Source organism: Dendrobates tinctorius, unplaced genomic scaffold, assembly GCF_039654945.1.
Source record: "Dendrobates tinctorius isolate UK_male_01 unplaced genomic scaffold, ASM3965494v1 ptg000010l, whole genome shotgun sequence".
NCBI classification, from domain to species: Eukaryota; Metazoa; Chordata; class Amphibia; order Anura; family Dendrobatidae; genus Dendrobates; species Dendrobates tinctorius.
Genome location: NW_027361678.1, coordinates 17074058 through 17097651, shown reverse-complemented (window position 1 = coordinate 17097651; position 23594 = coordinate 17074058). Strand labels below are relative to the sequence as shown.

Sequence of the window (23594 nt, the reverse complement as noted above, 5' to 3'; positions counted from 1 at the left end):
TTTCTTCAGCAGGGACAGGGAAGATGGTTAAAATTGATGGGAAGATGAATGGAGCCAAATACAGGACCATTCTTGAAGAAAACCTGTTGGAGTCTGCAAAAGACCTGAGACTGGGATGGAGATTTGTTTTCCAACAAGACAATGATCCCAAACATAAAGCAAAATCTACAATGGAATGGTTCACAAATAAACATATCCAGGTGTTAGAATGGCCAAGTCAAACTCCAGATATGAATCCAATAAGAGAATCTGGAACGAGCTGAAAGCTGCTGTTCACAAACGATCTCCATCAAACCTCACTGAGCTCGAGCTGTTTGCCAAGGAAGAATGGGCAAGAATTTCAGTCTCTCGATGTACAAAACTGATAGAGACATACCCCAAGCGACTTGCAGCTGTAATCGCAGCAAAAGGTGGCGCAACAAAGTGTTAAGTTAAAGGGGCCAAATAATATTGCACGCCCCACTTTTCAGTTTTTGAATTTCCACAAAAATTTAAAAATAACCAATAAATTTCGTTTAGCTTCACAATTGTGTTTCACTTGTTGTTGATTCTTCACCAAAAATTTACATTTGGTATCTTTATGTTTGAAGCATGATATGTGGGAAAATGTTGAAAAGTTCCAGGGGGCCGAATACTTTCACAAGGCGTTGTATGTGACTGATATCAGCCTCTCATAATGTCCCAGCACTGATATAACCTCCAGACATTACACCATATGTGACTGATATCAGCCCCTAGTATAATGCTCCAGTACTGATATAACCTCCAGACATTACACCATATGTGACTGATATCAGCCCCTCTTATAACACTCCAGCACTGATATACCCCCCCAGACATTACACCATATGTGACTGATATCAGCCTCTTATAACGCTCCAGTACTGATATAGCCTCCAGTCATTACACTATATGTGACTGATATCAGCCTCTTATAACGCTCCAGTACTGATATACCCCCCCAGACATTACACCATATGTGACTGATATCAGCCCCTCTTATAATGCTCCAGTACTGATATAACCCTTCATTATTACGTCTGTGCCGTTTCCTCCTGGTTATTCTTGCACAGTTGGACACGTTCGATCCTTTACAGAGATGTTGGGGATCCTGGCGCTGCTTCTCCCGCCGCCCCTGTAATTGGATGTCATTTATCTGGAGATCCAGCAGCGATCGCTCTTGGAGGTCGGACGCCTCCTCTCGATGCCGCGCTCCACAATTACACAGTAAAGCAACTGTGCCGCCAAGTACGAGATTACACTCCGGGGGCTTTTATTAATAACGACGGGAAGTTCAGGGACAAGGAAGAATTATTACAACGTTCCCATTTTATATCTTCGCATTAAACTTGATGTAAAGGCGGCGGCGGCGGTCCGAGTCCTCTGCTCAATGGCGGAGCAGATTTATAAGGTCTCGTCCTATTATAGGAGCAGAGCCCCCGCAACGTCCTCCCAGATATCGTATGGTTGCAGTATCTGGAGCTGGGTGATGGGGGCCCGACCCGCTGGGGCGCAGTCTCCATATGATGCGGATCGTGAAACTTACATTTTAAATCAGCAAAGTGTTGGCAGTGAGAGCAGAACAGATGATTCGTAGTCAGTACTCAGCGCCCATCACTGTGCCCCCTGTGCACATTCACACCAGGTGGCGGATTACCTGACTGTATGTGCACCGTGTGTAGACACCGCCATATCAAACAATATAACGTCACAGCTGCCGTACGAGGAGCCACCTGGAGTCATGGGGGAGGGGGGGAGACGTTTCCTATCGGTAAAAGTAGGAAAAGTTATAAAGAAATTGTAACTGCAGTATCTGCAAATCCTTCTTTATAAGTCCTCCGCAAAGGGCTTTTCCCACAACGGCCATGGTTATTGCAGAGCTCAGTATTGGCTGGACTATTCCACAGACTTGTGTCATAGTTTTGGGTCTTTTCTCAGCCTCATGGGCGCTTCTATCCTTATCTGATAAAACTACATTTCCCAGCAGCCCCTGCTTCTTCCCAGTGCTGCAGGCCCCTTCCTCCACTCTCCTGGGGGCTTCCTTATAGAGATAGAAGGATCTCAGCATGGGCAATTATAATCTATATGGCTGCAATGATGATGGGTGGGTTAGAATGTGAATACTGTGACCCACCCCCCCATTATGTGACCGATATTCATGGGAATCTTCAGAGCTTGCTCCGCGGGAATACATAGCAGAGCCGAGCTGCATCATGGCTGCAGTCATCTCCTGTGCATGGCCGGCCAATCTAGAGCCAGCAGAATATTGAGTGCTGCTCTGAAGTATAATACAAGATGTAACTCAGGATTAGTAATGTAAATGTATGTACACAGTGACTGCACCAGCAGAATAGTGAGTGCAGCTCTGGGGTATAATACAGGATGTAACTCAGGATCAGTAATGTATGTACACAGTGACTGCACCAGCAGAATAGTGAGTGCAGCTCTGGGGTATAATACTGGACGTAACTCAGGGTCAGTACAGAGTCAGTAATGTGAGTGGTGCTGTTTCTGAATCAAAGAAGCCATGTCCTTCTGTATCCTAAAGAAAACCTTTTATAATAAACATTTATCTATATTCCCTGTACTATACTCTAGAGCTGCACTCTGTATTCTGCTTGTGCAATCACTGTGTGCATACATTAATGATCCTGATTTACATCATGTCTTATACTCCAGAGTTGCACTCAGTATTGTGCTGGTGCAGTCACTGTGTACATACATTACATTACTGATCCTGGGTTACATCCTGTATTATACTCCAGAGCTGCACTCACTATTCTGCTGGTGCAGTCACTGTGTACATACATTACATTACTTATCCTGAGTTACATCCTGTATTATATTCCAGAGCTGCACTCAGTATTCTGCTGGTGCAGTCACTGTGTACATACATTACATTACTGATCCTGGGTTACATCCTTTATTTTACTCCAGAGCTGCACTCCCTATTCTGCTGGTGCAGTCACTGTGTACATACATTTCATTACTGATCCTGGGTAACATCCTGTATTATACTCCAGAGCTGCACTCCCTATTCTGCTGGTGCAGACACTGTGTACATATATTACATTACTGATACTGATACTGGGTTACATCCTGTATTATACTCCAGAGCTGCTCTCACTATTCTGCTGGTGCAGTCACTGTGTACATACATTACTGATCCTGAGTTACATCCTATATTATACTCCAGAGCTGCACTCACTATTCTGCTGGTGCAGTCACTGTGTAAATACATTACATTACTTATCCTGTACTGATCCTGAGTTACATCCTGTATTATACTCCAGAGCTGCACTCACTATTCTGCTGGTGCAGTCACTGTGTACATACATTACTGATCCTGAGTTACATCCTGTATTATACTCCAGAGCTGCACTCACTATTCTGCTGGTGCAGTCACTGTGTACATACATTACTGATCCTGAGTTACATCCTGTATTATACTCCAGAGCTGCACTCACTATTCTGCTGGTGCAGTCACTGTGTAAATACATTACATTACTTATCCTGTACTGATCCTGAGTTACAGCCTGTATTATACTCCAGAGCTGCACTCACTATTCTGATGATGGAGTCACTATGTACATACATTACTGATCCTGAGTTACATCCTGTATTATACTCCAGAGCTGCACTCACTATTCTACTGGTGCAGTCACTGTGTACATACATTACATTACTAATCCTGAGTTACATCCTGTATTATACTCCAGAGCTGCACTCACTATTCTGCTGGTGCAGTCACTGTGTACATACATTACATTACTGATCCCGTGTTACATCCTTTATTATACTCCAGAGCTGCACTCACTATTCTGATGATGGAGTCACTGTGTACATACATTACTGATCCAGAGTTACATCCTGTATTATACTCCAGAGCTGCACTCACTATTCTACTGGTGCAGTCACAGTGTACATACATTACATTACTAATCCTGAGTTACATCCTGTATTATACTCCAGAGCTGCCCTCACTATCCTGCTGGTGCAGTCACTATGTACATACATTACATTACTAATCCTGAGCTACATCCTGTATTATACTCCAGAGCTGCACTCACTATTCTGCTTGTGCAGTCACTGTGTACATACATTACATTACTGATCCTGAGTTACATCCTTTATTATACTCCAGAGCTGCACTCACTATTCTGATGATGGAGTCACTGTGTACATACATTACTGAACCTGAGTTACATCCTTTATTATTCTCCAGAGCTGCACTCACTATCCTGCTTGTGTAGTCACTGTGTACATACATTACATTACTGATCCTGAGTTACATCCTTTATTATACTCCAGAGCTGCACTCACTATTCTGATGATGGAGTCACTGTGTACATACATTACTGAACCTGAGTTACATCCTTTATTATTCTCCAGAGCTGCACTCACTATCCTGCTTGTGTAGTCACTGTGTACATACATTACATTACTGATCCTGAGTTACATCCTTTATTATACTCCAGAGCTGCACTCACTATTCTGATGATGGAGTCACTGTGTACATACATTACTAATCCTGAGTTACATCCTGTATTATACTCCAGAGCTGCACTCACTATCCTGCTTGTGTAGTCACTGTGTACATACATTACATTACTGATCCTGAGTTACATCCTGTATTATACTCCAGAGCTGTACTCAATATTCTGCTGGTGCAGTCACTGTGTACATACATTACATTACTAATCCTGAGTTACATCCTGTATTATACTCCAGAGCTGCACTCACTATTCTGCTGGTGCAGTCACTGTGTACATACATTACATTACTGATCCAGAGTTACATCCTTTATTATACCCCAGAGCTGCACTCACAATTCTGCTGGTGCAGTCACTGTGTACATTACATTACTGATCCTGAGTTACATCCTGTATTATACTCCAGAGCTGCACTCACTATTCTGCTTGTGCAGTCACTGTGTACATACATTACATTACTGATCCTGAGTTACATCCTTTATTATACTCCAGAGCTGCACTCACTATTCTGATGATGGAGTCACTGTGTACATACATTACTGAACCTGAGTTACATCCTTTATTATACTCCAGAGCTGCACTCACTATTCTGATGATGGAGTCACTGTGTACATACATTACTAATCCTGAGTTACATCCTGTATTATACTCCAGAGCTGCACTCACTATCCTGCTTGTGTAGTCACTGTGTACATACATTACTGATCCTGAGTTACATCCTGTATTATACTCCAGAGCTGTACTCAATATTCTGCTGGTGCAGTCACTGTGTACATACATTACATTACTAATCCTGAGTTACATCCTGTATTATACTCCAGAGCTGCACTCACTATTCTGCTGGTGCAGTCACTGTGTACATACATTACATTACTGATCCAGAGTTACATCCTTTATTATACCCCAGAGCTGCACTCACAATTCTGCTGGTGCAGTCACTGTGTACATTACATTACTGATCCTGAGTTACATCCTGTATTATACTCCAGAGCTGCACTCACTATTCTGCTGGTGCAGTCACTGTGTACATACATTACATTACTGATCCTGAGTTACATCCTGTATTATACTCCAGAGCTGTACTCACTATTCTGCTGGTGCAGTCACTGTGTACATACATTACATTACTGATCCTGAGTTACATCCTGTATTATACTCCAGAGCTGCACTCACTATTCTGCTGGTGCAGTCACTGTGTACATACATTACATTACTGATCCTGAGTTACATCCTGTATTATACTCCAGAGCTGCACTCACTATTCTGCTGGTGCAGTCACTGTGTACATACCTTACATTACTGATCCTGAGTTACATCCTGTATTATACTCCAGCGCTGCACTCACTATTCTGCTGGAGCAGTCACTGTGTACATACATTACTTTACTGATCCTGAGTTACATCCTGTATTATACTCCAGAGCAGCACTCAGTTTTCTACTGTTCCATTAGACGGTGAATTCCAGTTACATCAGGAGCACCATACAGAATTCTGCTATGACATATTTTATTCTCCTGTAATATGCAGAGCTGTTAGATTATTTTGGCTGCCTGTCACCAATATCTCTCATACTGCATCACAGTAGAACATAATCTGTACAAAGCAGCAGACATCGGGGCGATATAAAATTCTGCCACCACATATGAACCAAGAGGAATCGTGAGTGCAGCTCTGGATGTGACTTGAGAATAATTCAGCATTGTGTTAGATCAGCCCAGTCGCTCCGCATTGCACAGAGATGTGGAGTCAGCCCTCCTGTGTACCCCGCGCTCATGAGCTGCAACCGCGGTAACAAATCCAGACACAATCCTGCGGGAATCATGGCAAACGGGTTCTTATTGTACAACCCTGTACAGTACTTCAGCAATTTTAAAGATTTAAAAAGCAAAGAGTTACAAAACTGTTTGCAGTGACCTGGAAATAGAAAAGATAGCACTTTTTTGTTTTAAATTCCATTATATAGTACACCGTATAAATTACAGAGAATCGCGATGCACAAACGCATCTCGCTAACATTTATCAAATGTAAATGGGTTTGTGGGCCGGCAATCCACTCTGCGCTGCAAAGTCTGCTCAGTCTGATCCGTGCCGGAGCCCCTGGGCGTCACGCCATCACGTGTGACAATGCTCCAGATCTGGAACGCTGCTGTTGTTGCAGTACCGCAGGTTGTTAGGGATGTGGCAGTCTGTGTAAGTGATGCCCCCATTTGGGGCGTAAATGGGCTGCAGTCTGAAACCTCCTTTAAGGAGCTGGTCATTGTTTAAGGAGACTATCTGGAAGCTGGTTTCAGTCATCTCCAAGATTGAGTTGTCCTTCTTGGTTCCCGCCTCGCAGTAGTCATCTTTCCGGCGCCCGCGGTTGTATTTCCATTTCTGAGATGTGTAGCGACCCTTTTTGTGCATATGCCAGCAGAAGATGCTGAGGAGGACTACAAGTACAATAATGACTGCCCCCCCAATGAGCCCGGCCAGCAGAAATGGAGAGCCTATGCTCGGTGTAGTCTGCTCGTGGCTGGAGGGGCTGTTGCTCCCATTTTTGAGCAGGGAAGCTTTGGTGGTGGCCTCAGTGCAGACAGTCTCTTCACTGGCTCGGTAGTTATTAAAGGCGTCCAAGGGAACCAGACAAATCCGGTACATGGACTTGGGTTCTAGATTTAATAAACTCAAGTGTTGCTTTTCCCCGCTGACTATGCGCTCATGCACAACCCCCTCTACCAGGCTGTGCCCCATTTTCACCCACGTCAGCTTGTAGGACACCACGCTAATGAAGGACAACCAGCTGACCTGCACGCTCGTGTCATTTACAAAAGTGATGGAGAGCAGGAGACGTTCTCGGAGAGGTGGTGTAACCTTCTCGACCACCACGATCTCCGGCTCAGGCACAGTAGTGGGTTCTGGCGTAGGGGTCGGTGTTGGGACGGTAGGTGTTGTGGTGGGCGTAGTGATGAACATAGTTGTGGGGACAGTGGTCAGAGCCACAGTCGGGGGAGGTTGGGTAACAGGAAGTAATCCGGGAGTGGTGGTTGGGCAAGAGAGGAGATTGACATTGAGCTCCCTTACTGCCATCCCCCGGAAATGCTCCGGCCCCTGGCACATGAACGCACGAACATTAATAGCAGCTGGAAGTGATTTGAGCCATTCGGTCACCCATCGGATACTGCAGTCACAATACCAGGGATTGTTCCTCGCAGTCAACTGTTTCAGATTCGTCAAGTTATCGAAGACGCCCTTGACCAATAATTGGAGTCGATTGTTGGATATATCCAATCTCTCGAGCTTGTGCAGTTTGGCAAATGCTGACACGGGGATGTAGTTGATTTGGTTGTCCTGCAGGTTCAACTTTACCAAGTAGGTGCCCTGGAGATCGGTGGGAGGACTGGTGAGGGAATTACGTACCATGGAGAACTCTTTCAGTTTGGGTAAGTAGCTGAATGTGCCATCAGCAATGCCCTTGTTGGTGAGGAGATTGCCATCTAGGATGAGCCGTTCTAGGCTGGTCAGGTTTTGGAAGGCTTGTTCGGAAATGCGGGCAATACGGTTCTCATCCAACCTTAACTCCTGGAGACCAAATGGAAGTCCAACAGGAACGCTGCTCAGGTGGTTCTTGGAGAGGAAGAGCAGTTTTAGGCTGATTGCTTCCCGGAAGGCTCCATCCTCCACCCCAACTGTAGAGATGGAGTTGTCATCTAGATGCAGCTCTTCCAGTTTTAACAGCTGAGCGAGCGCCACCCTGGAGATGGTCTGGATGTTGTTCTCCTGAAGGTGGAGAACTTTGACATTCTTGGGAAGGTTCATGGGGAACTCATCCAGTTGGTTGCCGTACAGATAGACGGTGTGCACTGACTGGACGTTGTGCAGTTCTGCGGGGAATCCAGCATTGTTAATTTGGTTATTGTGGAGGTAGAGAACTGTTACACCCTCCGGAATCCCAAGAGGCACTGAGGTCAAACTCCGCTCATTACAGTACACAAAGTTCCGGTCGCAGCGGCACACGGTGGGGCAGGTCCTGGACACAGCGATCTGCATGGAAAGCCCAAGTGCAAAGACAATCCACGACTTCAAAAACGACACCCAGTCCATGGGCCAGAGTACTGTCCGCAGGCCCATCTCTGGTTCAGAGAAAATAAAAGGCTAAAACTAGAGGTGCAAAAGCAAAAAAGGAGTGCAAATCTACGCATTTAATGTGCTTGTGTCTGTCCGCTGGGCAAGAAGAGCACTCCCACTGGTTAGAGGTGCAGCGATCCTCCACAGCCTCCACCGCCGGCCATCGATACTGCACTCAGGGATCACCGGGGAACGACCTTTCCTTTCCAGAAGGACGCTGGTGACTCTGGGCAGAATTTTGGCACGGTTCTTGTCCTGAAGGTCGGACGTAGGCCTCTTCTCAGTGGAGGGTTCTCGCTCTATGGAAGATCTGCTCCAATCTCCAACAGCCGGACCTGCAGGAAAGAGAAAAAAGTGTGAGTGACCGGAAATCATCAGATCCAGCATTATACACGAGTCACTGTGCAGAGGAACCACAAATAGAGACCACCAGACTACCACCCCACCCCAAACAGCAGACCTGCCCTAACAAGTCCTGATTATCTATTACGCCATGCTATCAGCCATTACTGATCTAACCCCAGACATTACATCATATAAGACTGATATCAGCCTCTTATAACGCTTTAGTGCTGATATAACCCACAGATATTATGTCATATGTGACCGACATAAGTGCCTCTTACAACACTCCAGTACTGATATAACCCCCAGACATTACATCATATGTGACTGATATAAGCCTCTTATTACGCTCCAGTACTGATATAACCTCCAAACATTACATCATATGTGACTGATATAAGCCTCTTATTATGCTCCAGGACTGATATAACCCCCAGACATTACATCATATGTGACTGATATCAGCCTCTTATAACGCTCCAGTACTGATATAACCTCCAAACATTACATCATATGTGACTGATATAAGCCTCTTATTATGCTCCAGTACTGATATAACCTCCAGACATTACACTATATGTGACTGATATCAGCCTCTTATAACGCTCCAGTACTGATATAGCCTCCAGACATTACATCATATGTGACTGATATAAGCCTCTTATTATGCTCCAGTACTGATATAACCCCCAGACATTACATCATATGTGACTGATATCAGCCTCTTATAACTTTGAGGATCTTTTACAATCTCCAGGTTTCTGGCCCTTTAAGAAGTATCATTAGAGCCGTTGACTATGGCGATGGTTGTGGTCGGTTTTCCTGCCGGATTTGCAGTCTTTGGCGTTAGTTCTTTGCCCTCGGTTGCGGTGGACGTTGCAGGTACAGATAGATCTACGGATTGTTCTACACAAGAAACGTTGGAGACGTCTCAGGAGGAAATTCAGTGATGACAGGAGGTGGCGGATACTGGGTTATGTTCAATTATGGGTTTCCAACCAGATTAAAACCTTTACTAATTTCATCCCCTATAGTCTGAGCTGGGTTCTGGGCCATGGGGTCCAGGCAGGAGGGTCTGGGTCAGGGGTTCTGAACCGGGGAAGACTGGGCCATGGTATCTGGGTCAGGGAGTCCAAGCCATGTGGTCTGTGCCAGGGGGTCTGTTTCGGGCGTCTGAGGCTGGTTTCACACTTGCGTTTTTTTTGCGCTGGATTTTAGTGCTAAAAAACGCATGCATTTTTTCCCCCTATATTTTGCATGGGATGCGCTTATGTGCGCATACACATGCGTTTGTATGCGTTTTTCCGCGCATGCGTTTTTTTGCGGTATGCGCTCGGGCGCACAAAATGCATCCTGTTGCATTTTTTGGGCGTCCGACTTGCCTCAAAAAAACGCATGCACGCGCAATGCGTTTTTTTACGGCAAGACACCCATTATAAGTCTATGGGTGCGCATATGTGCACATTGGCATGCTTATGTATGCGTTTTTTTGCACATGCGTTTTTTTTTTAACCAATGGAATTTAGGGGTTTGGGTTAGAGTTAGGGTTAGTTAAGGGGGTTTAGGGTTAGGGTTAGCTAGGGTTTAGGGTTAGTAGGGTTTGGTTAAGGGTTAGGGTTAGTATGGTTTGGTTAAGGGTTAGGGTTAGGGTCAAGGTTAGGGTTAGGATCAGGGTTAGGGTATGGTTTGGTTAAGGGTTAGGGTCAGGGTTAGGGTTAGTAAAGTCATGGTTTGGGTTAGTGTGAGGGGCCACCTAATGTTGGAAAAAAACGCAAACGCGGTGAAAACGCACTAAAACGCATAAAAACACTGCGTTTTTTTCATGCATGCTCATAAAAATGCTTGAAAAAAACGCAGCATTTGTATGCGTTTGTATGCGTTTTTTTAATGCGTTTCTTTGTGGGAAAAACGCGCTGTAAAAAAAAGCAAGTGTGAAAGTAGCCAGAGATGGGTTCTGGGCCATGGGGCTCGGGTTCACTTCTGCACCTTGTGTACAGTTGTGGCCAAAATTATTGACACCCCTGCAATTCTGTCAGATAATACTCAGTTTCTTCCTGAAAATGATTGCAAACACAATTTCTTTGGTATTATTATCTTCATTTAATTTGTCTTAAATGAAAAAACACAAAAGAGAATGAAGCAAAAAGCAAAACATTGATCATTTCACACAAAACTCCAAAAATGGGCAGGACAAAAGTATTGGCACCCTCAGCCTAATACTTGGTTGCACAACCTTTAGCCAAAATAACTGCGACCAACTGCTTCCGGTAACCATCAATGAGTTTCTTACAATGCTCTGCTGGAATTTTAGACCATTCTTCTTTGGCAAACTGCTCCAGGTCCCTGATATTTGAAGGGTGCCTTCTCCAAACTGCCATTTTTAGATCTCTCCACAGGTGTTCTATGGGATTCAGGTCTGGATTCATTGCTGGCCACCTTAGAAGTCTCCAGTGCTTTCTCTCAAACCATTTTCTAGTGCTTTTTGAAGTGTGTTTTGGGTCATTGTCCTGCTGGAAGACCCATGACCTCTGAGGGAGACCCAGCTTTCTCACACTGGGCCCTACATTATGCTGCAAAATTTGTTGGTAGTCTTCTGACTTCATAATGCCATGCACACAGTCAAGCAGCCCAGTGCCAGAGGCAGCAAAGCAACCCCAGAACATCAGGGAACCTCCGCCATGTTTGACTGTAGGGACCGTGTTCTTTTCTTTGAATGCCTCTTTTTTTCTCCTGTAAACTCTATGTTGATGCCTTTGCCCAAAAAGCTCTACTTTTGTCTCATCTGACCAGAGAACATTCTTCCAATACGTTTTAGGCATTTTCAGGTAAGTTTTGGCAAACTCCAGCCTGGATTTTTTATGTCTCGGGGTAAGAAGTGGGGTCTTCCTGGGTCTCCTACCATACAGTCCCTTTTCATTCAGACGCCGACGGATAGTACGGGTTGACACTGTTGTACCCTCGGACTGCAGGGCAGCTTGATCTTGTTTGGAGGTTAGTCGAGGTTCTTTATCCAACATCCGCACAATCTTGCGTTGAAATCTCTTTGTCAATTTTTCTTTTCCGTCCACATCTAGGGAGGTTAGCCACAGTGCCATGGGCTTTAAACTTCTTGATGACACTGCGCACGGTAGACACAGGAACATTCAGGTCTTTGGAGATGGACTTGTAGCCTTGAGATTGCTCATGCTTCCTCACAATTTGGTTTCTCAAGTCCTCAGACAGTTCTTTTGTCTTCTTTCTTTTCTCCATGCTCAATGTGGTACACACAAGGACACAGGACAGAGGTTGAGTCAACTTTAATCCATGTCAACTGGCTGCAAGTGTGATTTAGTTATTGCCAACACCTGTTAGGTGCCACAGGTAAGTTACAGGTGCTGTTAATTACACAAATTAGAGAAGCATCACATGATTTTTCGAACAGTGCCAATACTTTTGTCCACCCTCTTTTTTATGTTTGGTGTGGAATTATATCCAATTTGGCTTTAGGACAATTCTTTTTGTGTTTTTTCATTTCAGACAAATTAAATGAAGATAATAATACCAAAGAATTTGTGTTTGCAATAATTTTCAGGAAGAAACTGAGTATTATCTGACAGAATTGCAGGGGTGTGAATACTTTTGGCCACAACTGTACATGATGTGTTATGTTCCCGTGTGAACGACGTCCTACTAATCAGGAGTATGCGACATCTGCTGACTGTCGCACCGCCCCCTGGCATCCAGCGCCTGCTGATGACAGATCCATACTCGCAGAAAATCTGCACAAATAAATAATTCAGACACATTTCCCAGTGATTTCACAGAACGCCAGAGGGGGACATGAGTAACCCATATTCCCAGTGTCACCAAAAACATGAGCATCTTAATGCGGTCATCTGCGAAGAAAGAGGAGGCGAGAGGCTCACAGGACACCCCACAGACCCAAACGTCTCTGCTCCCATCTAATACTCATGTGGAGATAAAATAGCTGACGACAAGACGTGCAAGTGCAGGCGCAGGTACAGAAGGAGATGTTACAAGAGGCCGAAAGGTCCCAGGGAAGAGGAGGAGGGGATGAAGAGTCCTGGAGAAAAGGAGTAGAAGGGGAAGAAGAGTCCTAAAAAGGATGAGGAAGAGGAGGAGAAGGGGATGAAGAGCTCTGGAGTAGAGGAGAAGGGGATGAAGAGTCCTGGAGAGGAGAAAGAGGAGAAGGGAATGAAGAGTCCTGGAGATGAGAAAGAGGAGAAGGGGGTGAAGAGTCCTGGAGGGGAGAAAGAGGAGAAGGGGGTGAAGAGTCCTGGAGGGGAGAAAGAGGAGAAGGGGGTGAAGAGTCCTGAAGAGGAGGAAGAGGAGAAGGAAATGAATAGTCCTGGAGAGAAGAGGAGGAGAAGGGGACGAAGAGTCCTGGAGAGGAGGAAGAGAAGGTGATGAAGAGTCCCAAAGAGGAGGAGGAGAAATGGATGAAGATTCCCAAAGAGGAGGGAGGGGGAGGGATGAAAAGTACTGGAGGAGGAGAAGGTGGTGAAAAGTCCCAAAGAGGAGGAGGAGAAGAGGATGAAGAGTCCTGGAGAGGAGGAAAAGGGGATTAAGATTACTGGAGAGGAGGAAGAGAAGGGTGATGAAGAATCCCAAAGATGAGGGGGAGGAGAAGGGGATGAAGAGTCCTGGAGAGGAGGAGGAGAAGGGGATGAAGATTCCTGGAGAGGAGTCGAAGAGTATGAAAAGTCCTGGAGAGGAGGAGGAAGAGGAGAAGGGGATGAAAACTCCAAAACAGGAGTGGGAGAAGATAAAGAGTCCTGGAGAGGATGGGGAGAAGAGGATGAAGAGTCCTGGAGAGGAGGAAAAGGGGATTAAGATTACTGGAGAGGAAGAGGAGAAGGGGGATGAAGAGTCCCAAAGATGAGGGGGAGGAGAAGGGGATGAAGAGTCCTGGAGAGGAGGAAGAGGAGAAGAGGATGAAGAGTCCAGGAGAGGAGGAGGAGAAAGGGATTAAGAGTCCTGGAGAGGAGGAAGAGAAGGAGATGAAAAATCCCAAAGAGGAGGAGGAGGAGGAGGAGGAGGAGAAGGGGATGAAAAATCCCAAAGAGGAGAAGGAGAAGATAAAGTATACTGGAGAGGAGGAGGAGGAGGAGAAGGGGATGAAGAGTTCTGGAGAGGAGAAGGCGACGAAGAGTCCTTGGGAGGAGGAGAAGGGGATGAATAGTCCCAAAGATGAGGGGGAGGAGAAGGGGATGAAGAGTCCCAAAGATGAGGGGGAGGAGAAGGGGATGAAGAGTCCTGGAGAGGAGGAAGAGGAGAAGAGGATGAAGAGTCCAGGAGAGGAGGAGGAGAAAGGGATTAAGAGTCCTGGAGAGGAGGAAGAGAAGGAGATGAAAAATCCCGAGGAGGAGGAGGAGGAGGAGGAGGAGGAGGAGAAGGGGATGAAAAATCCCAAAGAGGAGAAGGAGAAGATAAAGTATACTGGAGAGGAGGAGGAGGAGGAGGAGGAGAAAGGGATGAAAAGTCCTGAAGAGGAGAAGGCGACGAAGAGACCTTGGGAGGAGGAGAAGGGGATGAATAGTCCCAAACAGGAGGAGGAGAAGGGGATATAGTCCCGGAAAGAAGGAGGATATAAAGAGTCCTGGAGAGGGGAAAGAGAAGGGGATGAAAAATCCTAGAGAGAAATAGGAGACGGGATGAAGAGTTCTGGAGAGGATGAGGGATGAAGAGTAACTGTATTGCTCACCTATCCATAGGTCATCAGTGTGAGATAGGTGTTGGTCTTACACATGGCGCCTCCACCAATAAACTGTTGTTGACTGCGGTGCCCACCAAATGTGACGACTTTGAGCAGAGCTGCAGAACTTCCACAGAGCATTGCACATATCAGCCGATTGTTGGGGTGCCAGGTGTCGGACCGCCAGATCTTATATCAATGAGCTTTCCAATGGACAAGTGATCATCGTCATGGTGTGACAAGAAATCCTTTGAAGACCTGTGAATGTCATGCTTTTCTTCTGTGACATTTTTACTTCTATTGTTGCCAGTAGGTGGCGCCCTTTGCTGTTCCTCTGCTGCACACACATATGAGGATGCTGTGTGAACAGGGCCCACCCAGACTTATGGCTCCACCATGGCTTCCCCCGTCCCCAGGCGCCTAGATGCTTCTCCCCGGTGGAGATTTCCAGGATTCTGAGTTAAAATCTGAATTATTTGTTATGGTTTTCCAATGTGTTTGTAATTTGTGGATATGTCGTCCGAAAAAAAAAAGTCAAGATGGCAGCTGATAATTATAATGGGGCCCCCAGTGCTGTGGCCAGGGCTGTACAGGGTCCCTGTATTTCTCTGATATCATAAGTTACAATGAATCCCACTCTATGTTGTATGTCCTCTCGTCGTGGCGCGGGATCATCGCCCCCCACATCCGTCACTCATTTTATTTCTCGTCCTCCATCTCTAATCTGCAAATTGCTGTCTGTGTCGGAGCTGAACGTATTATACCAGGAGCCGGATCAATCCCAGAGCCATTACCGCGGCAGATTAATATTCACTGCCATTATCAGCCTGAGAGAAATGAAGACGTTCACGCCATCACAAGGCCGGCATCCCGGGTGTAGTGAGTTACTCATGTAGCAGTGCTGAATCGCTGTCTGAGAGTAAAATCACACAAAATGCTGCAATCAGAGTGAGATCAGGGAAGGTAATACAAATGACAAACTCAGATCTAAAGTTCTGCTCTATGTGACAAACACAGCAACATTGTTGATGTAAAACTCAGCTCTGCTACATTTAGAACCACTTCTGCACCCTGCCTACCTAAGATAGAGCTACATACAGCATCCTCAGCTCTGCTACATCTGACATCCTCAGCTCTGCCACATACAGCATCCTCAGCTCTGCCACATACAGCATCCTTAGCTCTGCTACACACAGCATCCTCAGTTCTGCTACACTTAGTATCCTCAACTCTCCTACATCTGACATCCTCAGCTCTGCTACACATAGCATCCTCAGCTCTGCTACACATAGCAACCTCAGTTCTGCTACATACAGTATCCTCAGCTCTGCCACATACAGCATCCTTAGCTCTGCTACATACAACATCCTCAGTTCTGCTACACTTAGCATCCTCAACTCTGCTACATATAGCATCCTCAAGTCTGCTACACATAGCATCCTCAGCTCTGCTACATACAGCATCCTCAGCTCTGCTACATACAGCATCCTCAGCTCTGCTACATACAGCATCCTCAGCTCTGCTACATACAGCATCCTGAGCTCTGCTACATACAGCATCCTCAGCTCTACTACATATAGCATCCTCAGCTCTTCTACATACAGCATCCTCAGCTCTGCTACATACAGCATCCTCAGCTCTGCTACATACAGCATCCTCAGCTCTGCTACATACATCCTGAGCTCTGCTACATACAGCATCCTCAGCTCTACTACATATAGCATCCTCAGCTCTTCTACATACAGCATCCTCAGCTCTGCTACATACAGCATCCTCAACACTGCTACATACAGCATCCTCAACACTGCTATATACAGCATCCTCAGCTCTCCTACATATAGCATCCTCAACACTGCTACATACAGCATCCTCAACACTGCTATATACAGCATCCTCAGCTCTGCTACATATATCACGCTCAGCTTTGCTACATGTAGCATCCTCAGCACTTCTACATACAGCATCCTCAGCTCTGCTACATACAGCATCCCCAGCTCTGCTACATACAGCATCCCCAGCTCTGCTACATATAGCATTCTCAGCTCTGCTACATAGAGCATTCTCAGCTCTGCTACATAGAGCATTCTCAGCTCTGCTACATAGTGCATCCTCAGGTCTGCTGCACTTGGCATTCAGTTCTGCTACATATAGCATCCTCAGCTCTGCTATATACAGCATCCTCAGCTCTTCTATATATAGCATCCTTAGCTCTGCTACATATAGCATCCTCAGCTCTGCTACATATAGCATCCTTAGCTCTGCTACATATGGCATCCTCAGCTCTGCTACATATAGCATTCTCAGCTTTGCTACATATAGAATCCGCAGCTCTGCTACATACAGCATCCTCAGCTCTGCTACAGACAGAATCCTCAGCTCTTCTACAGACAGCATCCTCAGCTCTGCTACATACAGCATCCCCAGCTCTGCTACATACAGCATCCCCAGCTCTGCTACATACAGCATCCCCAGCTCTGCTACATACAGCATCCCCAGCTCTGCTACATAGAGCATTCTCAGCTCTGCTACATAGAGCATTCTCAGCTCTGCTACATAGTGCATCCTCAGGTCTGCTGCACTTGGCATTCAGTTCTGCTACATATAGCATCCTCAGCTCTGCTATATACAGCATCCTCAGCTCTTCTACACATAGCATCCTCAGCTCTGCTGCACTTGGCATTCAGTTCTGCCACGTACAGCATCCTCAGTTCTGCCATGTATAGCATCCCCAGCTCTGCCACATATAGCATCCTCAGCTCTGCTGCACTTGGCATTCAGTTCTGCCACGTATAGCTTCCTCATCTCTGCTACATACAGCATCCCCAGCTCTGCTACATATAACATCTTCTGCTTTGCTGTGTCTGATCAGATCAGCTACTGTAAGTCTGCCAAGCTCTGCTGCATGTGACACAGTCGGCTCTGCTATACGCTGTATGCTGGCTGTGAGAGGACAGCTTGGCTCCAATTACTGTGGATGACGTGAGTTTGCATAAAAAGATCCTCTAACTGGATTATGGCCCTAACTCAATTGTGACAGTCGCAGTTTATCCCTCTTCACTCGCTGTGCTTCGTGTCTGATCGCGCCGTCTTGTTTTCGAATCTTCTCCTTGTCATGTGAATTGAATCTCAATAGGGTCCAGGATGCCATAGAGCAGCTGCTCCTGCGGCCCAGTGCATCAGCTTAACCACGTCATCGCTGGTTACGGGATGGGGGGTACACAGAGAGAGAATGGCGCAGCTGACGCCATTGTCATCATTTAGTAAAGGCTGCAAATTGTTTGCAGCATTTGACAAGTTAATAGCGATCGTCTGCAGCAACATGTTATTACATCTCACACCATCCAATCACGTGGCGGAGCGCGGTGATGATTACAATTACATGGAAATGTCCCCGGTGAAAACCGGCTTCACTTCATTTGTCTGCAAAAAGAACAGACGAAAGAAACAAAAATATCCCAAATTGCAGAAAAAATGACATTGTGGGCTGAAAGCATGACGCCACCGCAGCAGCGATATATCTATCCGCTAGTTATGGCTGGCACGTTATCAGGATTAATCAAGCTTAGTAAAGTCCTGGTAGGAAAACCCAAAGACATGCTGACAGGGAATTTAGACTGTAATGTTTTCTGAATATATTGATGCTTAACAAGTAAAATTAAAATAAAATAAATACTGAGCAGTGTACTTATGTTCCAGCTCCGGTTGTGAAAGAAAGTACTAAAAGCAGCAGCAAGGAGGACACTATACTGCAATACTGAGCAGCATAACTATGAATCCAGAGCTGAGGTGTAATAAAATGCTAAAAGAAACAGTATGAAGGACATTATACAGCAGTACGGAACAGTGTAGCTGTGAATCCACCTCTGGAATGAGCTAAAACAATTACTAAAAGCAGCAGCAAGGAATAGACTATACAGCAGTAATGAGCAGTGAAGCTGTGAATCCAGATTTGTGGTGTAATAAAACGCTAAAAGAAACAGTATAGAGGATATTATAAACCAGTACTGAGCAGTATAGCTGTGAATCCAGCTCAGGGGTGTAATAAAATGCTAAAATAAATCTGGGCTTACTTTGGTGCTTAGTGCTTAAACAAACAGTATGGAGGACATTATACTGCAATATTGAGCAGTCTAGCTATGAATCCAGATCTGGGGTGTAATAAAATACAAAAGAAACAGTATGGGGCACATTATACAGCAGTACTGAGCAGTACAGTTGTGAATCCAGCTCTGGAATGATAAAACACTTGCTAAAAGCAGCAACAAGGAGTAAACTATATAGCAGTACCGAGTAGTGTAGCTCTTAATCCATCTCTGAGATGAAATTAAATGCTAAAAAAGGCAGGATGACATTATATAGCAGTACTCAGCAGTGTAGCTGTGAATGGAGAATTGTGTTGAAAAAATATTTAGTGGAAAGCAGCACCATCTTTGTGTCTCTCTCACTCCACTTTCCTTTCTTAATCCGCTCTCTACAGACTTCAATGGGCAACTGTAATCTGAGCCCTCAGTGAGTTGGCTGCCTCTTTTGCTTTGTGAATGAGGAGTCCAGAGGGAGGGACAAGTGGCTCATAAGTGGAGCATAAGGCAATGTGCACACGCTGTGGATTGGTCTGCGGATTTGTATCTGCGGAACCGCAGGTAAAACTGAAGGTAAAATGACCTGCGGTTTACCTGCGGCTTGGCCTGCGGTTTATCCCCACTACAATGGAGATGGTAAACCGCAGCAGAATCCGCAGAAAAGAAGTGACATGTCAATTCTTTCTGCGGATTCAAAACCGCAGCTTTTCCGCAGTTAAAAATCTGCAGCATGTGCACAGCAGAATGTAAATCACATAGACTTACATTGTACTGTACACTGTCTGCAGAACTGCTGCAGATCCGCAGCGTGTGCACATAGCCTAAAGCGGATGTTGCTGAAAGGATATACGGTATTACAAAATTTCTTACTTTTGCTCGTTTTGTTGATTTATTCAAAGTTTTTTGAAAGGATGAGGAAGACACAGAGCAAAGAGCTGTGTAACCAGAGGTGGTCCTAGTCTTATTGTGTGCTCCTATGGTCACTTGTTGCACCCCAGTAGCCCTCAATATTTCAGGTGTGATTTCCTAAGGAACGCTGCCCCTAGTGGCCACAAAAAGCTAATGCTACAAGAATAAGGAGAGGATTCGGACATTAGGATGGTGAACATGAAACTTCCTTTACAAGAGTCATTTTACTAATTTGTTGGAAGTACCACCCAGACCCGGGAATCGTCAATGTGAATGTACACCTGGGCGGATCCTGCACAATATGGCGGTTTTATTGGTTATCACAATTTTCAGCAGGACGAATAAAGGATTTAATGAAAGTTTCTCAGTTTGGGGGCTGATTATTAGATATTAAAAATAGTCCCAGTAACGTGTGGATACAGAGACGACACAGACGACAGTTCCATCATCGGCCTGAAGAACACATAATCCAGAGGCAGGTAAAGCGTGCAAGGCCGGCTACACCCCACTAAAGCCCTTAATAGCCGGGGTGGGGGCAGGGAGCTCAGGCTGCAAATCCAGATTTACCTGACACTTCAGGACCAGCAAGATTCACCTGACGAGTCCCATGCACAGGTGCAACGTGAGGGTCCAGGACCCCGCAAAGAGTCAGGTGACAGGTATAGTCCTGCTGTGACTAAAGGGTCTTCTTAGCCCCTCAGACTCACCTCTGCATCCCCTATGGTTGTATTACTGACCCCTCCCAACATGTGAACACGACCTCCGAAAACCAGTGCGGGTACAATGGAGAATGAGGAGTCCAAACCTGCCCCGAAATATCAGGTGTTATCATGTGTTGCATCATTTTTCCCAAATACCAGGAAATGCGAGAGCAACAAAAATGTTGGGAATTGTTTTTCTACTTTCATATGTTTCCCCTGTAACTTGCAGTATAAGAGGCCAGTTACACTCAAGATTTTAACAAACGGATTAAACGTGCGACAGCGGATCAGCAGGCTCAATGAGAGAATGAAGCAGATACACTGTACCGACTCCTGGCGCCATGTGGGGTCTGTTCTGCACTGTCCCTTTAGCAGTAGCAGCCCAGAGACTCTGCCATACGCCGTGAATCTGCTGACAAGGGCGCGTCCCTACAGCCCGGTGTCAGGTTCGGTGCCCAGACCGCGGTAACCGTAGCGCTTCCACCCGGAGAAGGTGAATGGCGGAGGCCTATTAGGCGAGCGCTTGCGGTTTTGCTTACACGCTCATAAAGCTCCTCGTTCTCCCTCCCAATCTACATTTGGAAGCAAATTCCATCCCTGCTTAATAAACAGAGGTCATTAAGAGCTCAGCTAAGAAAATCAGAATTGTCTGTAAGCACCGCCGAGCGCTCGCAGCAACTGCACAGACAAATGCAATAAGGGTTTTATGGCTCCGGCGCTGAATGCGGAATGACAATTGGGCTATCACAAGGGCTTTCTGACATTGTAGGGGAACACCGGCGGAGAGGGCGAGAACGGTCCAAATATAGTATCCCATAATATCTGCCCTAATATAAGTATCCCATAATATCTGCCCTAATATATGTATCCCATAATATCTGCCCTAATATATGTATCCCATAATATCTGCCCTAATATATGTATCCCATAATATCTGCCCTAATATATGTATCCCATAATATCTGCCCTAATATATGTATCCCATAATATCTGCCCTAATATATGTATCCCATAATATGTGCCCTAATATATGTATCCCATAATATCTGCCCTAATATATGTATCCCATAATATCTGCCCTAATATAAGTATCCCATAATATCTGCCCTAATATATGTATCCCATAATATCTGCCCTAATATATGTATCCCATAATATGTGCCCTAATATATGTATCCCATAATATCTGCCCTAATATATGTATCCCATAATATCTGCCCTAATATAAGTATCCCATAATATCTGCCCTAATATATGTATCCCATAATATCTGCCCTAATATATGTATCCCATAATATCTGCCCTAATATATGTATCCCATAATATCTGCCCTAATATATGTATCCCATAATATCTGCCCTAATATATGTATCCCATAATATCTGCCCTAATATAAGTATCCCATAATATCTGCCCTAATATATGTATCCCATAATATCTGCCCTAATATATGTATCCCATAATATTTGCCCTAATATAAGTATCCCATAATATCTGCCCTAATATATGTATCCCATAATATCTGCCCTAATATATGTATCCCATAATATCTGCCCTAATATATGTATCCCATAATATCTGCCCTAATATATGTATCCCATAATATCTGCCCTAATATATGTATCCCATAATATCTGCCCTAATATATGTATCCCATAATATCTGCCCTAATATAAGTATCCCATAATATCTGCCCTAATATAAGTATCCCATAATATCTGCCCTAATATAAGTATCCCATAATATCTGCCCTAATATATGTATCCCATAATATCTGCCCTAATATATGTATCCCATAATATCTGCCCTAATATAAGTATCCCATAATATCTGCCCTAATATAAGTATCCCATAATATCTGCCCTAATATATGTATCCCATAATATCTGCCCTAATATAAGTATCCCATAATATCTGCCCTAATATATGTATCCCATAATATTTGCCCTAATATAAGTATCCCATAATATCTGCCCTAATATAAGTATCCCATAATATCTGCCCTAATATATGTATCCCATAATATCTGCCCTAATATAAGTATCCCATAATATCTGCCCTAATATAAGTATCCCATAATATTTGCCCTAATATAAGTATCCCATAATATCTGCCCTAATATATGTATCCCATAATATTTGCCCTAATATAAGTATCCCATAATATCTGCCCTAATATATGTATCCCATAATATCTGCCCTAATATATGTATCCCATAATATCTGCCCTAATATATGTATCCCATAATATCTGCCCTAATATATGTATCCCATAATATCTGCCCTAATATAAGTATCCCATAATATCTGCCCTAATATATGTATCCCATAATATTTGCCCTAATATAAGTATCCCATAATATCTGCCCTAATATAAGTATCCCATAATATCTGCCCTAATATAAGTATCCCATAATATCTGCCCTAATATATGTATCCCATAATATCTGCCCTAATATAAGTATCCCATAATATCTGCCCTAATATAAGTATCCCATAATATCTGCCCTAATATATGTATCCCATAATATATCCCATCATACAAGTGTATCTAAGGCTCGGCCTCTCTCGGGGTGATATATAAACTCACATCTGACGTAACGCAGAATATTTGGGATGAAACTGTATCCCTGTGGAATCTCTGGCTGCAGCCACAAGGTCACACACAGGGTTAACCCTGTCTATGCCAGAGTCCACTATCCAAACAGAGCAGAATACTGACAGGTCATCTCCACCAACAGCCCCGACAACTATCCATGACATTAGATAGCAGTGGTCAGAAATAGTCTTTAACCACTTTATAGCTACATCCAGAGCAGCATTCACAATTCTGCTGCTCCTTCTATAACATTCTATGACTTGGCAAGCTTAGCTAGTATAAAGTGCCCATGTAACTGTCCTCTGATCTCTCACAATGTACTGATCTCTGATAACAGCAGGATTGTGATTGCAGCTCTGGATGTGACTAGAGTACATTTTATGATGTTATTTTAGATTGGTAAAGCAAAGTATTTATAAAGTTACCAGGGGTTGCCTATGTCATAAATGAGGGAAAATTCTTCCTCCAGGGATACAGCAAAAGAATGTGCAGGAACTAGAATAGAGCGGACACATGGACACAGATATTTCCTGTGGGGTTTCTCCATAATCTAGACATATTTGAGCACAGCTAGAGGGCGCTCTCTCCTCCACATCACAGATTATAAATCTTAAGAGCTGCCACTTGCCAGATTTTTTTCCTAGCTGCTGTGATTCCACCCATCACCAGCA

The 23594-nt window shown here is 44.7% G+C and overlaps 1 protein-coding gene across 2 annotated transcripts in view; it reads right to left on the bottom strand.

The window, feature by feature from the left end:
* Positions 1-6310: 6310 nt before the first annotated feature.
* The window catches only part of FLRT2 (fibronectin leucine rich transmembrane protein 2), a 50191-nt gene continuing 32907 nt past the window's right edge, over positions 6311-23594 (bottom strand). For both annotated transcript variants that reach the window (XM_073587729.1, XM_073587738.1), the window contains exon 2: positions 6311-8931. In XM_073587729.1, coding sequence (XP_073443830.1) covers positions 6605-8599 — 1995 coding nt within the window. In that variant the 5' untranslated portion in view covers positions 8600-8931 and the 3' untranslated portion in view covers positions 6311-6604. The remainder of the gene's footprint in view (positions 8932-23594) is intronic.